Source organism: Dasypus novemcinctus, chromosome 8 (genome assembly GCF_030445035.2).
Source record: "Dasypus novemcinctus isolate mDasNov1 chromosome 8, mDasNov1.1.hap2, whole genome shotgun sequence".
Taxonomy (NCBI): domain Eukaryota; kingdom Metazoa; phylum Chordata; class Mammalia; order Cingulata; family Dasypodidae; genus Dasypus; species Dasypus novemcinctus.
The window spans coordinates 87,359,488-87,375,812 of NC_080680.1; the positions used below are offsets into that span (position 1 = coordinate 87,359,488).

General features: G+C 43.9%; 3 protein-coding genes across 34 annotated transcripts in view; 2 read left to right on the forward strand and 1 right to left on the reverse strand.

Moving 5' to 3' along the window:
- USP20 (ubiquitin specific peptidase 20) overlaps window positions 1-2,410 on the reverse strand; it is a 59,553-nt gene extending 57,143 nt beyond the window's left edge. For 3 of the 26 annotated variants that reach the window (XM_071216909.1, XM_071216908.1, XM_012526979.3), the window contains exons 1-3: window positions 2,304-2,346; window positions 1,865-1,903; window positions 851-1,546 (exon numbers count right to left, since the gene is read on the reverse strand). The gene's annotated coding sequence lies outside the window, so the exon portion shown is untranslated. Of the gene's footprint in view, window positions 1-850; window positions 1,547-1,864; window positions 1,904-2,158 lie in introns of all 26 variants that reach the window. The other 23 variants (XM_071216904.1, XM_058302250.2, XM_058302248.2 and 20 more) reach the window with 17 other exon arrangements.
- Window positions 2,411-2,497: 87 nt separating this feature from the next.
- Window positions 2,498-8,699, forward strand: C8H9orf78 (chromosome 8 C9orf78 homolog). The gene is made up of 9 exons (XM_004463036.4): window positions 2,498-2,665; window positions 2,999-3,058; window positions 3,979-4,030; window positions 4,153-4,223; window positions 4,697-4,774; window positions 5,364-5,561; window positions 6,371-6,507; window positions 6,617-6,715; window positions 8,347-8,699. The coding sequence occupies exons 1-9, from the start codon at window positions 2,583-2,585 to the stop codon at window positions 8,436-8,438; spliced, it is 870 nt and encodes a 289-aa protein (XP_004463093.1). The 5' UTR covers window positions 2,498-2,582; the 3' UTR covers window positions 8,439-8,699.
- A 3,645-nt stretch (window positions 8,700-12,344) lies between these two features.
- The window catches only part of TOR1A (torsin family 1 member A), a 37,398-nt gene continuing 33,417 nt past the window's right edge, over window positions 12,345-16,325 (forward strand). For 5 of the 7 annotated variants that reach the window (XR_011649449.1, XR_011649448.1, XM_058302258.2 and 2 more), the window contains exons 1-3: window positions 12,345-12,612; window positions 13,338-13,603; window positions 16,055-16,230. Coding sequence is in view for 5 of the 7 variants with exons in the window: in XM_058302258.2 (XP_058158241.1) it covers window positions 12,429-12,612; window positions 13,338-13,603; window positions 16,055-16,230 (626 nt within the window). In the remaining 2 variants the exon portion in view is untranslated. The remainder of the gene's footprint in view (window positions 12,613-13,337; window positions 13,604-16,054; window positions 16,231-16,325) is intronic. The other 2 variants (XM_058302259.2, XM_004463034.5) reach the window with 2 other exon arrangements.

The window sequence follows — 16,325 nt, forward strand, 5'->3', positions numbered from 1 at the left end:
GAAGGGAAGGCTGTTGCCCTAAGCCAAATGGCAAGCTTGCAGAACACAGACTTGAATACAGAGCCTCTAATTCAGTCCACTGCTGCTTTTGTCATCAACCAAACCACAAACCAGAATACATTAAATTTGTAACTCAACCCTCCCTCCCACTCCTGATTCCCCTTGCCTTGCTCTATTTTTTTCTCTTTTCTTGTCACCTTCTATGATACTTTTTACTTATTGTTATTAAAATGTAAACTTCACTAGAGCAGGGATCTTTAGTCTCTTTTGCTCACTGATATATTTCAAGCACCTATAACAGTGCCTGCTCCATAAAGTAAATGTCCAACATTTATTTGTTGGATAAATGAATAAGCCCAAAAACATTTATTGAACACCTATTCTATACCAGGCTCTGAAATTTATCACTTCGCTGGATCCCAAATCTACCTGGACATTAATGCTCACTGAACCCTGAAATGCCCCAGTATTTCATCTGGCTCCAAAGAGGAGACAGCAAATCAACCCAAACCTCAACATTTTCTTAAACAACTGAATTCTCAGACTAAACCATAAGACTCAACCCAAATTTCTTAAAGACTACTTCTAAGAAGCAGTCCCATCCCAATCTCCAAAAAGGCCCAGCTAGACTTGAAGGGTCTGTAGTCCCTCAGCCCAGCCACTGCCAGATTTGCAGCTGTCACTTTCTGAGCACTACAAATGTGCAGGTACTGTGCAAATCTTGTCTCAATTAGATCTGCCATTGTCCAGCTGGAATCCCTGGACACTATGGCCTCTCCAGGGGGGCAGTTCACTTGCACCAGATGCTCCTCCCTGGGACTTTGGGTGGAAGAAGCATCCAGAAATGTACCTGGCTTTCTGGTCCTCTCCAGAAACTGCCTGGTGAGTAGTGTCCAGTGACCCTTGAAAGTTGGTGGTGTGCGATGGGAGGGCTGCCAGGTGGGCAAATTCAGAGCCACCCAGGCGTCAATTTCTTATGTTCCTGCAGTGATCCCCAACGAAACGGTACCCAGTCATTCCCAAGTGCATCTGGCTTTGGCTGAACCAGATGGCAGAGGCAAAACTTCTGGACTGCCAAAACTGTTTCAAGAATTCCAGAGTCTATTTGTCCCAGTCCAAGAAAGAGAAAACAATCTCAGAGACTGTTCCAGAGAAAGGAAAGGCGCTCCGGAAATGCTGCCCTACTTTAGAATGGTCTTCCAGAAGAGGGAACTAAAAACAATCACTATTAGCCCCTACCCCAAGGCAATGAAATGTATTAACAGCAGCTGCAGCAAACATTTACTCAATTCTTACGGTATCAGGTACTGTACAAAGTATGCAGTAGAGAAAGATCTGTAACTGATTCCCTCCTCCACCTTCTAGATGTGTTTGCTGTGTAACTTCAGACAAGTATGGCCTCTCTGGTGCTCATTTGTAAAATGAAAAATAATATTCCACTCCACTCCACAGGATTGTTGGGAGAATTCAATGAAACAATGCTCAGCCCAGTGACTGCCATATTGGAAGAGCTTAAGAGGTAGTTCTTTCAAAGGAAAAGACTGACCTATATGGAAAAAAGGAAAACTACTATTACTTAAGGCAATTCCTTAAAGCCCCATAAGCTATCAATTATATATTCAATTATCTCCTAAGTCTCTGTTATGCCCAGTTTTTCAAATAACTTAATCCTCGCAGTATCCTCTGGGTGGCAGGAGCAGAGGACGGAGTGACAGTCTTCCTGACAAAAGAGGAAAACAAGGGCCCTGAAGGTCCAGGGAAGTGCCAGCAAACACTCAACACAGCGAAGAAGGGCCACCAAACCCTCCCGAGTGGGCTCAAAACCTCAGGCGCTTCTCTCCTCGAGGTCTGTCGTTGCTGGTACCTTAATTCACCACAGCTAAGGAGAACTGGTCATCTTTTTCTATAAAGAAAAAAAATTTACGTCAGGGCCTAGAACCCGGGGAAAATAAAAGTCAAGGCCCCAAGACGCCACACAAAGTGGGGTCATGCCTCGGGCAGAAATGAAAGAGGTAAACGGCCTCTGTTCCGGAGTTACAACAAGCCCCCGGGGGCGGGTACGAAGTGGGGTGCTGGGGCCTCAAGACACCGTGGGCACCCGCCGGAGAAGGGAAGAGAGGTCAGTGGCGGTGGCCCGATGACCCCAGGCTCCGCTCACCTGGCTGCAGCTTTGGGTGCACCAGGCAAGGCCAGGCCCCCATCGCCCAGGATCTGCGATGGGGTGGCCCTTTCTGGGAGAGGTCAGACCCCCCCGAGCAACCCCCGAGCAACCCCCGAGCACCCCCAAGCAGTCCAGAACTCACCGCAGCCGCAACCGCGCCGCCGACGCCGCCTGTCAGTCAAGCGCGCCCTCAGCCGCGCCGCGCAGGATCTTAGGGCCGAGCCGGACGCGCCCCGCCTCCTTCCCTTCATCCACCCAATCGGGGGAAGCCGACGCGACAGACCAGGGGCGTGACCAGTTGGGGGGTGGGGTTGGAAGGCGGGGTCGGGCTCGGCCGGCGCTCTGACATCACTGCCGCGCGCCGGAAGCAGTTCCAGCCTCCGCACTGAGGCTTGGCCGTCGGACCCGGGCCGGTGCTAGCATGCCGGTCACCGGGAAAACTTTCCGCCGGCGCCGTGCCGACTCAGAATCGGAAGAAGATGAGCAGGACTCAAAGGAGGTTCGGTGCGTGTGGGGCGAGGCTTCCGCGGGACGGGAAGAGGGACCACGGCTTGGGGCGTTCATGATCGCTGTGAGCCGAGTTGTCCCCTTCTGCGGACGAAGACAGCGAGCCTCCGAGGGGTGAGGCCTCTGGCCTAAGGTCGTACAGTTGAGAGAGGTGCCCTGAGCAAGCGCTGTACGTCCACCTCCCTGTGGGTCCAGGCGCAGAGTCACCCTCTGGACCACTGTGACCGTGGCTCAGCAGCGGGGTGGGGATGTCGAGCTACTTCTTGGGTTGGGGTTCTAGGGAGGGTTTCTGAGCCCGTGCATTTCTTTTTTTTTTTTTTTTTTTTTCAGATTAAAACTGGAAGAGACCCGAGAAGTGCAGAATTTGAGGAAAAGACCCAATGGGGTGAGGTGCGTACCGCCCAGGGACCCCGGGGAGGAGGAGAGTTATAGAATTACGCCCCCGCCAAAATATCTATCATAGCCCCTTCTCTTAATAGACTATGCACCTATCACTGCTCGAGGAGGGGACCAGCATTCACTATGCAAACGTTTATTTAACCAGGACATGCGCTGGGCCTTGAGGTTTGCTCCAGAAATACAGAAACATGTTTCTCTCTTTCTCTCTCCCCAGCCCCCCACATATATATATATATATATATGTATATATAAATTCTTAAATGTATACTAATTGATAAGAGTTTGGGAAATTTAGAAAATATTGTCCATAGTTCTACCATCCAGAGGTAACTAGTGTAATGGTTGAATGCTTCCAATCTCAGTTTCCTCTCTCTTTTTTTTTTAAAGATTGTGATCAATTTTATATACACTTTTATTCCTCACTATATTTCAACTCTACTTGACATTGTGGGTATTCTCTCACATTCTGAAATATTTTTCAAAAATCGTTTTAATGACTGCAAAATATTCCACTAGATGTATATACCATAATTTGTTAATTAATCCCCTATTTGGAGCCTTGTAAGTTATTTTGTAAATTTTCACTATCATATAAGGCTGCAAAAGAAATTCTTATATTTGTCTTTAGCTATATTTTCCCTGAAGGCAAAATCTTAGAAAGGAGATAACCAAGCCAAGGGAATGCCAAATGGTTTTACAGAAAAGTGTACCACTTCACTCATCCCTCCCTCCCCCAGTAACTAGAGTGCTTTCTGAGCCTTGCTTTATTTCTGTTAGCTTTACCAGCAGGTTTTGGTAACCATGCCTCAAATGTTTCCTGTGAAGTGATGTTGCAGCCTTCATAAGTGGGTATTTCTCCTCACTTCTGAATTGTGTCATTTCTGTCTGTCTGCCTTTTTGGTTTTGTTCAGTGCTGTGGCCCTGTTGGTGGGAGAGAAAGTGCAGGAAGAGACCACCCTAGTGGTAAGTTGTGGGGCCCTCCCCCATGAAAACATGGTTGCTCTTCACTGGGTGATTGTTTCCATCTTAAAAGAAAATTCCACTGCTAATTATATAGATGCTCCTTCTATGCTTGCTTTCTGCAGGATGATCCCTTTCAGATGAAGACAGGTGGTATGGTGGACATGAAGAAATTGAAGGAGAGGGGCAAAGATAAGTAAGTGCAGGACAAACTAGGATGCAAACTCATCTTTGGCCTTTGGCTAAGTTCATGAGTTGTCAGAAAGCTGGGACCTGCATCAGCTTTAGTGGGATATCTTAACATGTCCTTTGTGCTTTGTAAAGGACATGTTGTTTAAAAACAAACACTCTGTAAGAGTTAGCTTAGAATAAGTGGGCAGAATCCTTCTGTAAGGGCACATTGTCTTTGTTTTTATTTTTCTTTAAGAAAACCACAGTTACAGTCAAACAATACTGAAGTTTAAAAATGAAAGTGTATACTTATTCTCCAGAGGTCAACAAATTGTGTATTTTTCTATTTACTTATCATAAATATTTAAATATTCCCCAAATATAAACAGGTTCATATTAAACTTTTTTGTTGTGCACTTGGTTTTATTTTTGTAACATAAGATGCAAACTCACTGAGTTATGACTTTAAAGCTAGACCTCATTGTGCTCTCCCTTCAGGATCAGTGAAGAGGAAGACCTCCACCTGGGGACATCATTTTCTGCAGAAACCAACCGAAGGGATGAGGATGCAGACATGTAGGTCGGCAGCTGTGCCCAGTTGAGGGTAGGCTCCAGCCAGACAGGATCCAAAACACTGCAGGCAGATGGAATCTAAGATATTTTGTTACGGATGACATTTCCAGAATATTCCAAAGATGACAAATTTGGCCTCTCTCTTTCACCTCCCAGGCTTGAGAACTGTGCAGACTTCTTGAAAGTTCTTTAAAGAGTGGTTCTTGGAATTTTGGATTCCTTCCCTAGTAATATTTCCCTAAAATACTGCACAGATAAACATGGACTTACCCACTTCTTATTTTGCAAAAAAACATTGTTAAACAACTATCATCCAACATTGTCTTTCTGTCTTCAAATCTTCTATATGATAACACCAAAAGATTGGCAGGACATACTCTCAAAATATAAGTTGGTGCTTTAAATTGAAAAATGTCCACTTGATGAAAAATCTCAAGTTATCTTTATTTTTCTCATTTCTTGATGGACTGTGGAAAATTTCATCATATACCATTACTGGTCTGTGGGCCACTATTAGGGACCACTAATTCAGAAAACTCCTGTTCTGAGCTTCTTGACCCTCCCTGAGACCTTGTGTGGTTTCTCATTTCAGGATGAAGTATATTGAAACAGAGCTTAAGAAAAGGAAAGGGATTGTGGAACACGAGGAACAAAAAGTAAAGCCGAAGAATGCAGAGGATTGTCTTTATGAGCTTCCAGAAAATATCCGTGTTTCCTCAGCAAAGAAAACCGAGGAGATGCTTTCGAACCAGATGTTGAGTGGTATCCCTGAGGTGGACCTTGGCATCGAGTACGTTTTAGACCCACGGTCTCACCTCTGTCTGCCCCTAGGCAGAAGGAACAGCTCTCTGCTTTCCAGTTAAAATTTAAGAGTATCATTTCTTACCTGTCTCCTTGGAAAACCACAGATATAAATTATTACTGTTCTCTCTGCCAGGAGTTTCTCTGAAGGGCTGATCAAAGTAATTGAAGAGCCTTAAGGGACCCCTGGATCACAAAAAGCAAAAATGTTCAGCTCTTGTTCAGAGCTTTTCAGATGTTCTAATCAGGCTCTTGTATTTTTCTGTTTTATTCTAGCAGGCACAAAGTTAAAAAGTTTACCCACCCCCTCACCACAAGATCCTCTCATTTTTTTTAAAAAGGTGCTTTGTTGAGGTATATTCACATAATATACAATCCATCCAAAATATACAATCAATGGCCCTCCTTTCATTTTAACTACAAAATAACTACTTTAAAAGGAGATTATGGAAGAAATATGATGGTCAGAATCATCTTTGGCTATAACAGAGAAGTCCAGAGACTTCTATGTTCTCACCTCTTTTCTGGCACCTTACTGGCTTTGAGTCTTATATAGTTCACTTAACTCCTCTGAGGCTTAATTTCCTCTTGATCTGAAGAGAATAACTCCTGCACTCCTATGGCTGTGAGGACCTCCAGGAGAATGTGATTATAAGAGAGAATATGATTGCAGAGAGCTGTGCTCCAAGAACGATGATCTCCTTATTCAGTGGTGAACTGGCAGCCTTACCAGCCATTTCCATCTGAGTACCAAATGTGCTAAAAACTAATGCTAGTGTGGATCCTTTCTCCTTGTAGTGCTAAAATTAAAAATATCATTTCCACGGAGGATGCCAAGGCCCGTCTGCTGGCAGAGCAGCAGAACAAGAAGAAAGACAGTGAGACATCCTTTGTGCCCACTAACATGGCTGTAAATTATGTACAGCACAACCGATGTAAGCATCTCTGGGAAAGGAGCCTTGCCCTCATCTCCCACCCCATTGAGCTGAGATCCCAGGAACGCTATACTCTGTTTAACACATCCCCTGGTTTCTTCTGGTCTAGTTTATCATGAAGAGCTCAATGCCCCCATACGGAGAAACAAGGAAGAACCCAAAGCCCGGCCTTTGAGAGTGGGTGACACAGAGAAGCCAGAGCCTGAGCGTAAGTATTGCAGAGGCCTGGGAGTTCCCTGGAGTGGTCAGTACCCCCTGGGCCCACAGAGGCAGAGGGGCTGGGCAGGAGTGGAGCTGGGGTTTAGGGGCTAGGAGGTTCTGGGTTCCATTCCATGCTCTGAATTACATCCACATGCCTTCACCTCTCCAACTCCTACTTCTTAGGCTTACTCCGAGGAGTCAGTGGGCTAACAAATGTAGTAAAAATTGAAAATTTTAGAAAATTTCAGTAAGCAAAACTAAATTAAAAATTACTCATAATTTCACCACTGAAAGACAACCATTGTTAATTTTTGTGTATAATCTAAATTTTTTTTAAACTCATAAATAGATGAAGCGTGTATATTGTCACATTCTTAACAGGATCTTACAAGTTCTTACTCAGTAGCATGCCCTGAATGTTTTCCCATAACAGTATAAGTATGGTTTCATAATGGTGTAATGTGTTCCATTGTATAGATGATTTTTTCCCTATTTCAAACAATGCTTTCTAATCCTTCTTAACATTCTATATCTTGTCCTTAGGCTATATTCTGAGAAGTCACCAGATTATCTACCAGCACTGTGATACTAATTTCTCCCACCAGCAACATCCAACATTTCTCCTTTCCCATATACTCACAAGCCTGGGGTGGTATTTTTTTTTTTTTGTCAACATGGTGTAGTTCTTAGGAAATGTTAATTTTGCAGAGTTTTCTGAAAATCCAACGTGTTGCTTTGTTTCTTCTTATTTGGGAAATTATTTTCTGTAATATTTTGGTTTTAGTACCTTTTGATTCCAGAAGAGTTTCATGTTATTAACATGTTAGTAGAGCAAGTATTTTGGAGTCATCAGACTTAGATTCAGATCTCAGTCTGCCTTCACTTTCTCTGTGACCTTGAGCAAGTCACCTAGCCTCTCTGAGCAAGATTATTGTGAAGATTAAAGGAAATAATGGCTAAAAAGATTTAGTGCAATACCTGGTAATAGTCAAGCTTCTCAGTGAATTTTAGCTACTACTGTTGATCTATTCTAATGCTGATGTCAGCATATTTTGGCTGGTTCCTGACTCTAGCTTATGTTTTCTTTATTTGTTTTAAAGATTTTTTTTTTATTTCTCTCCCTTCCCCCGCCCCCCACCATTTGTCTGCGCTTTATGTCCATTTGCTGTGTGTTCTGAGTCCGCTTGTATTCTTGTCAGCAGCACCCAGAATCTGTGTCTCTCTTTGTTGTGTCATCTTGCTGCGTCAGCTCTCCATGTGTATGGCACCATCCCAGGGCAGCTCTCCTTACGGGGCGCACTCCTTGCACATGGGGCCCCCCTACGCAGGGGACACCCCTGAATGGCAGGGCACTCTTTGCTTGCGGCACTGCACGTGGGCCAGCTCATCACATGGGTCAGGAGGCCCTGGGTTTGAACCCTGGACCTCCCATGTGGTAGGTGGACACCCCATCTGTTGGGCCTAGCTTATGTTTATTTTCATTCGTTCAGTAACAAGATATTTACTGAGGCCCTTCCATGTTCCTCTTTACTTGGTTAGGCCCTAGGGTTCCTGTGGTGAGTGAGACAGCCATGGGCCTTGCCTGTACAGGTAGGTTCCATCATGGAAAACAGCCTTTCCTATTTTTTTCCTTCTCAGGGTCCCCTCCTAACCGCAAGCGTCCTGCTAATGAGAAGGCCACCGATGACTATCACTATGAAAAGTTCAAGAAGATGAACAGGCGGTACTGAAGGTGGCTGAAGAAGTGCAGTGTGGGATGTAAATAGTACCCCCCCAAAACAAACAAACAAACAAACAAAAAAAAACAGGTTTCCCCGATAAAGGCCTGCTGGTTTTGCTAACAGAGTTCCCAAAATAAACTCTATTAGTTTCGCTGCTTAGCTGCTGAATTTTCAAGCACTGAATTTGTAACATTTTGAAACAAAACAAAACAGTTTTCTTATTTGGGAGCAAACTGTTCTTTCAGCATTATTAAATCTTGTTTGTAAATATGTTGACTTTCTCTAAATATTTGTTCTGGGTCAGGAGGATACAACTGTGTGTTCAGGAAGAGATAATACTATTTAAACTGTGCTTTTATTATATATGCAATCATGTCTTCAAATTTAAAATATCGGGAATGGAGTTCAGAAATACATCTTGGGAAGCGGATGTGGGTCAAGCAATTGGGCTCCTGTCTACCATATAGGAGGTGTAGGGTTCGATGCCCAGGGCCTCCTGGTGAAGGCAGGCCGGCCCATGCAGATTGCTGGCCTGCATGGAGTGATGGCTTCCGCAGGAGCGCTGCCCCACACAGGAGTGAAGCCCTGTGCAAGAGTGCTGTCCCACTTGGAGAGCTGGTGCAGCAAGATGACACAACAAAAAGAGACAACAGATCAGGGAGCTGAGGTGGTGCAAGAGAATGATCACCTCTCCTATTCTGGAAGGTCCCAGGATCAGTTCCTCGAGCTGCCTAATAAGAATACAAGCAGACACAGAAGAACACACAGTGAATGGACACAGAAAGCAGACAATGGTGTGGGGGGATAAATAAATAAATCTTTTAAAAAAACATCTTTGCAACCTATTTAGAGGGGATCCAGTTGACAGCAGAAAAATCCAGGATGGGACCAAAGGGACACTCACATTTTCTGACTTTTACAAAGTTACCTTTCTTTTCATTTCAAAAAGACAACTCTATTCACTTTTATCAATTATTAAATATGAAATTAATCAAACCTTAATGTTTGGATTGTGTTTCCTTATACCAACACCAAGTAATGTTTTCAGAATCTGGGGATTGAGTAGCTCAAATGCAAAACTTATTAGTTTTCTCATTAGTTCCAGTCATGGGCATGCTCCAACCTGCTTGCTGTCAAGTATGTTGCCACTTGTGCTATCTTTTCCTAAGGCATTTAGATCTGGATGAGGAAAGAACAAGTCAGTTGATTTCTGGACTGACTTAGGGTAGGTGTTTTGGATAGAGAGGTTTGGCTCTAGAGTTGATCAGATATGAGCCCTCCTCACAGCTTACTAATTGTACTATTGGACAAGTCCCTTTCTATCTGAGCTGCAATTTTCTCATCTGTAAGATGGAGATAGTGTTTTTTCCTTTCCCTCAACTAGAAGGCAGGAACCATGTATGCTGTAATTTTTCTTTGAATCCCCAGGACCCAGAGCCCAACATGTAGGAGATAGTGAAAAATATGAATGAATAAATAAATGAATGATCCCTACCTCTAGTGTTGTATTTAGAAATATGTCAAATGTTTGGATTATAAAAGGTGCTAATATCAGGGAAATGGATATGGCTCAACCAACTGGGCTCCTGTCTACCATACAGGAGGTGCAGGGTTCGATGCCCAGGGCCTCCTGGTGAGGGCAAGCTGGCCCCTGTGGGAATGCCACCCTATGCAGGAGTGCTGGCCAATGCAGAGAACTGGCACAGCAAGACAATGCAATAAGAGACACAAGGAGAGAAAAAAAGATGTAGCAGAACAGGGAGTTGAGGTGGTGCAAGAGTAATAACCTCTCCCACTCCAGAAGTTCCCAGGATTGGTTCCCAGAGCCACCTAATAAGAATACAAGCAGACACAGAAAAACACAGCAAATGGACACAGGGCAGACAATGGGGGGAATGGGGGTAGAGGGGAATAAAAATAAATAAATTTTTAAAAAAATAGGGTGGTAATACCATTTGTTATTTTTTATACAAAAAAGTTGACTCTTGAAAAATTTTCAGAATATTCCAGTAAACATCTGGTCCTTACAATGTATGCTATAACCAAGATGAATACTAAGAGCCAAGCACATTCCCTCACATAATGGTGTTCAACCAATATTTGGCATGATGGGCAAATAAGTGGATGACACACAGTTCTTGTGTGCCAGAGTTTCCTTTGCTGGAAAAAGGGTAGCCCTTCACCCAGCTTAAAAGTGGCTGCGAGATGATGGAGTCAGGTTTCTCACTGCTGAAGGGGAGGAGATTTGAATGATCAATCAAGTAATGGATTAGCATTGGAGACATCAATATGAACTCATGTTTAACTTAGTACAGATATAGATGGTAGCATAAAGAAATATTTATAGATAGGTAAGTATACCCAATTTAGTATATACCCATATCTCTTTGCTCTGTCAGCTGAGATGGACTAAAAGAAATGACACCCTATTATAGCAACAAGCATACTTAGGGCCCAGATCTTGGTTTGGTTGGTTGCTTTTTTTAATTTATTTTAATTTCTCCCCACCCCCTTGTTGTTTGCATTTTATTGTGTCTGTTGTGTCCTGGCTGTCTTTAAGAGGCACCAGGAAAGACAAATTTTAAAAAACAACAAAAAAAGAGGCACCAGGAACTGAACCTGGAACCTCCCATGTGGGAGGGAGGCACCTAATTGCTTGAGTCACTTCCACTCCCTGTTTTGTTGTGTCTCTCATTATGTTTTCTTCCATATGTCTTTTGTGTCAGCTTGCCATGCCAGCTCACTGTCTTGCTTGTCTTCTCTAGGAGGCACTGGGAACCAAACCCTGACCTTCCACGTGGTAGGTGGGAACTCAATCACTTGAGCCACATCCACTTTCCACCAGATCTTGGTTTTTAATACCATTCTCCTATAAAAGAAACTACAGTTCCTTGGGGAAATTGCCAGTTCTAGGACTGGGGCAGGAAATAAACAAAATAAGCCCGGTTCATTGTAGTGCCAGGAAGTAAGTACTCAAAAAAAAAAATTTTTTTTAATAAATAAATAAATCCCACATTGATTATGTCAGAGGAGCACAGGAAATAAAGATTCCCCAGTGGCCAAAGCTGGAACAATTTGAGTTACAAAATAAAGTATAATCCAATATATGAAATAAATGAGTCCACAGTGATATAAATGATTGAATAAGCAAATAAATGGGGAAGAAGAGGCTAAGTTCCCTTACAAAAGAATTCCAAATAACTTATATTCTCTGCCCTCCAGTAGGTGTAGCATAACTCTCTACTCCTTAAGTAAGGACTACTCAGAGTGACTTCCTTCCAAAGGGTAATTTTACTGTGAAGAAACTTGAGCGATCTCTCCACCAAGTGATCAAGGTCATTATTAGTAATCATAAGTCATATGTGTACTATATACTCTTGATATGATGTGATGAAAACGGCACTGTACCTCTGTGGTCCTTTTCTCAAAAACACTTAACCCCAGGCCAATCATGAGAAAAAACATCAGACCAATACAGGGGCATCCTACAATATACCTGGCAAGTAATCCTCAAAACTGTCAAGTCACCCAAAACAAGGAAAGTCAGAGAAACTGCCACATCACAGCAAAGAGAAGCCTAAAGAAACTTGAAAACTAAATGTGCTATCCTGGATGCGATCCTGGAAAGAAATAAGACATCATGTAAAGACTAAGGAAATCTAAATAAACTATGGACTTTAATCATTAAGTATCAATATTGATGTATTAACAAATGTAGCATACTTAGAAAAATGTTAAGGCTAACTGTGGGAGGATATATGGAAACTATCTGAACTATCTGCTCAATCTTTCTATAACTCTAAAAATGTTGTAAAAAATAAAGTCTATTTTTCAAAAAAATTTTAAAAAGTGGCCCCCACCAGGTTAGCAACCCGGAAGCACTAAGTCTCTGCCACTTTCAAAGATGGCGGCTGGCGCGGGGCGGGGCCGGAAGCGCGGCTCTGGCGGCAGCGCGCGTTGACAGTAAACGCGAAACAGCAGGGTGGTGCGAGTCCCGGCATGAAGCTGGGCCGGGCCGCGCTGGGCCTGCTGCTGCTGCTGCCGCCACTGGTGGTGCGGGCGGTGGAGCCCATCAGCCTAGGGTTGGCCCTGGCTGGCGTCCTCACCGGCTACATCTCCTACCCGCGCCTCTATTGCCTCTTCGCCGAGTGCTGCAGCCAGAAGCGGAGTCTCAGCCGAGAAGGTAGGGTCTGGGCGGGCGCTGGAGGCCCGCGGGCTGGGGTAGGATGGGGGGTTAGAGACAGGGCTCGGGGCTCCAGGAACGTCAGAAACCTGCGCAGAGCTGAGCGTGAACCTTGGCAGATGCCGAGGCTGACCTGGGCCCGGACCGAGGAACCCCAGCAGTCCCGGTTGCAGCTGGGGCGTGACTCCTTGGCCACGACCAGACAAGTTGGACTCTGGTCGGAGACCGAGGGGACTGGAGCCGCAGACTGGGCTGCTGCATGCAGAAACTGAGGGTGTGGACCCTGTTGCAAACTTCCTCCAAAGATAGTTTTGCCTTTCTAGCTGGGGACAGGAAGGATGATGAGAACTCTTCCGGATCAGATTAGTGGTAGCCAAACTGCAGCCTTTATCTTGACCTGCCTTGGGGTGGGAGGAGCAGAGGAGGGGTTAGGGGTGCAGACAGGTGGCAGCGGCAGTCTAGCCAAGGAGCTTTTCAGCTTCCTGGTAGGAAGGAGCCAGCCTGGCTGGCGGCTAGGGCGTTAGAATAGGCAGGACTACATTTCACCTTTGTGGCAAGTGCATACAGACCACATCACCTCAGCATTTCACCAGGTGCTTGAAGAGAGCTGAGCTGCTTTGCTGGCTTTCATATGGGCCTGCAGACTTTCACATGGAGGTCCTCCACCCCACCCTACCCCCACCGACCCTTTTACCACCTTCTCTTGACTGGCTTTGTTTTCCCAGCACTGCAGAAGGATCTGGACAACAAGCTCTTCGGACAGCATCTTGCAAAGAAAGTCGTCTTAAATGCTGTGTCTGGCTTCATAAGCAACCCAAAGCCAAAGAAACCTCTCACCCTCTCCCTACACGGATGGACTGGCACTGGCAAAAATTTTGTCAGCAAAATCATTGCTGAGAATATTTACGAGGGTGGTCTAAACAGTGACTACGTCCACCTGTTTGTGGCCACGCTGCATTTTCCACATGCCTCAAACATCACCTTGTATAAGGCAAGGACAGAATTTTGAAATCTTTGGATGACTCTTGGTTTGGGTTTCTTTGTTGTGGAATGGGATTTGGGGATTCCATATTGAAATTAATGAGCACTGAAAATGGTTAAATGTATGTTCCTCTTTTGAAAGATCTGGGAGTTACATAGTATTTGAGATGCATAGAGCAATTACACTATCAAACCTTTGTGGTGGTTTCTGAAAACAGTCCCAATTATACTCAGTTTAGTTAAATGGGAGCATAGAATTTTAGAGATGACATACTCAAATTCAATTTATTCCTTGTGATCTATTAATTAAAAAAATTTTTTAATCCAATTTAAAGATCATTAAGTCTAATTCATTTTATAAATGAAGAAATGTTTCTTTAGAGGCCTCTGTTTAACTTAACTGTTGCAAACTGCTTTTACAGTTTAATTCATTATCTACCTGGCAGACAGGCCTGGATTTGTGTCCTAACTCTTCTACCTACTAGCTATGTAGTCTTGAGAAGGTCACCTCTCTTTTCTTTCTTTCCTTCTTTTTTTTCCCCCCACCTCTCTTTTTTGAGACTCAGACTCTTTATTTGGAAAATGGTGGTTGTGAGAACTCAGTGAGCTCTCTGTGTAAGGTATTTAACATTGTACCTAGCACCTGAATATTCAAATAAGTGTTAACTATTGCTTTTTTTTTTTTTCACCTGTGAGGTGGGCAGATGCCTGTTCGAACACATTTTTCCCTTCTGCCTAGGCTAACATAGGGCTCCCAATCATCAAGGGGTCCCTGGGTATGGGACTTTAAGTGCTAAAATGGGGAAAGTCCAAAGCAAATTGGGATAAGTTGGTCACCGTACTTAGTATTCAGACTCCACTACTTAATAGCTGTTTGGCTTTGGGCAAGTTACTTGACTTTCTGTGCCTCAGTTTACTGATCTGTAAAATAGGGCATACAATAACTACCCTGATGGGTCTTGGGATGGCAAAGTAAATTCTTATGTGAACAGTGCTTAGAACAGTGTCTAGCCCATCGTAAGTGCTTTTTTTTTTTTTAAAGATTTAATTATGTCTTAATATTTTTTTTTTCTCTCCCCTTCCCCATTCCCCCTCTCCCCCAGTTGTCTGCGCTCTGTGTCCATTCGCTGTATATTCTTTTGGGTCCGCTTGTAGTCTTGTCAGCAGCACCTGGAATCTGTGTCTCTTTTTTGTTGCATCATCTTGCTGCGTCAGTTCTCCGTGTGTGCAGTGCCATTCCTGGGCGGGCTGCGCTTTTTTCATGCAGGGCGGCTCTCCTTACGGGGCGCACTCCTTTCACGTGGGGCTTCTCTACGTGGGGGACGCCCCTGTGTGGCACGGCACTCCTTGCGCGCATCAGCACTGCGTGTGGGCCAGCTCATCACACAGGTCAGGGGGCCCTGGGTTTGAACCCTGGACCTCGCATGTGGTAGGCGGATGTTCTAGCAGTTGAGCCAAATCCACTTCCCAGTAAATGTTCAATACATGTTCCCTAGCAGATAGCAGAGTGGGGAAACCTTGGCTATTGGAGCCTAACACTTGCTTTGTGACCTTAGGCCAGTCACTATTTCAACTCTTTGCAGGTGTTTCATTTGTCAAAGGAAGATAGTCCATGCCTACAGAGCAGAATTACTGTTTAGATTAGATACAGATATGGTACATTCTAACCATAATCACAGTGTAACCAAGGAAAAAAATAAGTCCAGGGCTACTCTGTAACTTCCAGAGTCTTCCTCAGAAAAAAGCTAGTTTCTCTATTTCACCAGGAAAAAATATATATTTAAGAAAGCATGATATAGAACCATAACTCAATTTTATGATTAAAAGGCATAAAAATGTCTTACCTCCTTCTTACCTTGATTGCTTAATATTAGAACCACCTAAATACATTCTCATGGGAGGTTTCTGTTTAGGCAGATTTATTTCAGAAACCTCCAGGCATTCCAGAAACATAAATGTTACCTCTCTGAACTTATCCTAAAGCATGTATGTTCTTGGATGTTCTGGGGACTTAGTAAGAGTAGGTCACTTGGTCTCTGCCTTCTTCCAAGGAAACTGCTGTCTACAGGGTATATAGTAACATTGGCATTTTGATGACAAAGGTCCAGCAACTCACTGATATTGACATATCGATGTGACATCTTACTGCTTACGAATCTTATAATCAAAGTGTGGGTTTTAGAACCAGGCTGAGCTGGGCAAGTTAAGCTTTCAAAGGCTCAGTTTCCTCATCTGTAAAATGGGTATGACATTGCCAACCACATGGGGCTGTTGTAAAGAGGAAACAACCTTGTACCTGTGAAGTTTTATCAAGTGTGGAGCATACAATAAGTACTCTTTAAATGTAGCCATTGTTAGTGGAAGTAGTTACAGTGTTGCTAATATAGTGTTACTAATGCTCATGCTGATTGTTTCCGCTGCACTTGAGAAGTTTGTATTGACACTTTCTCCTATGATTCAGGATCAGTTACAGTTGTGGATTCGAGGCAATGTGAGTGCCTGTGCGAGATCAATCTTCATATTTGATGAAATGGATAAAATGCATGCTGGACTCATAGATGCCATCAAACCTTTCCTAGACTATTATGACCTGGTGGATGGGGTCTCTTATCAGAAAGCCATCTTCATATTTCTCAGGTAAGGACAGGGCTGGGACAAGACCGAAATGCTGTGAGCCTAAGCCTGTAGGTTTAAGAAGAAACCCAGTCCTCATTCACTGGAATTATGTTTCA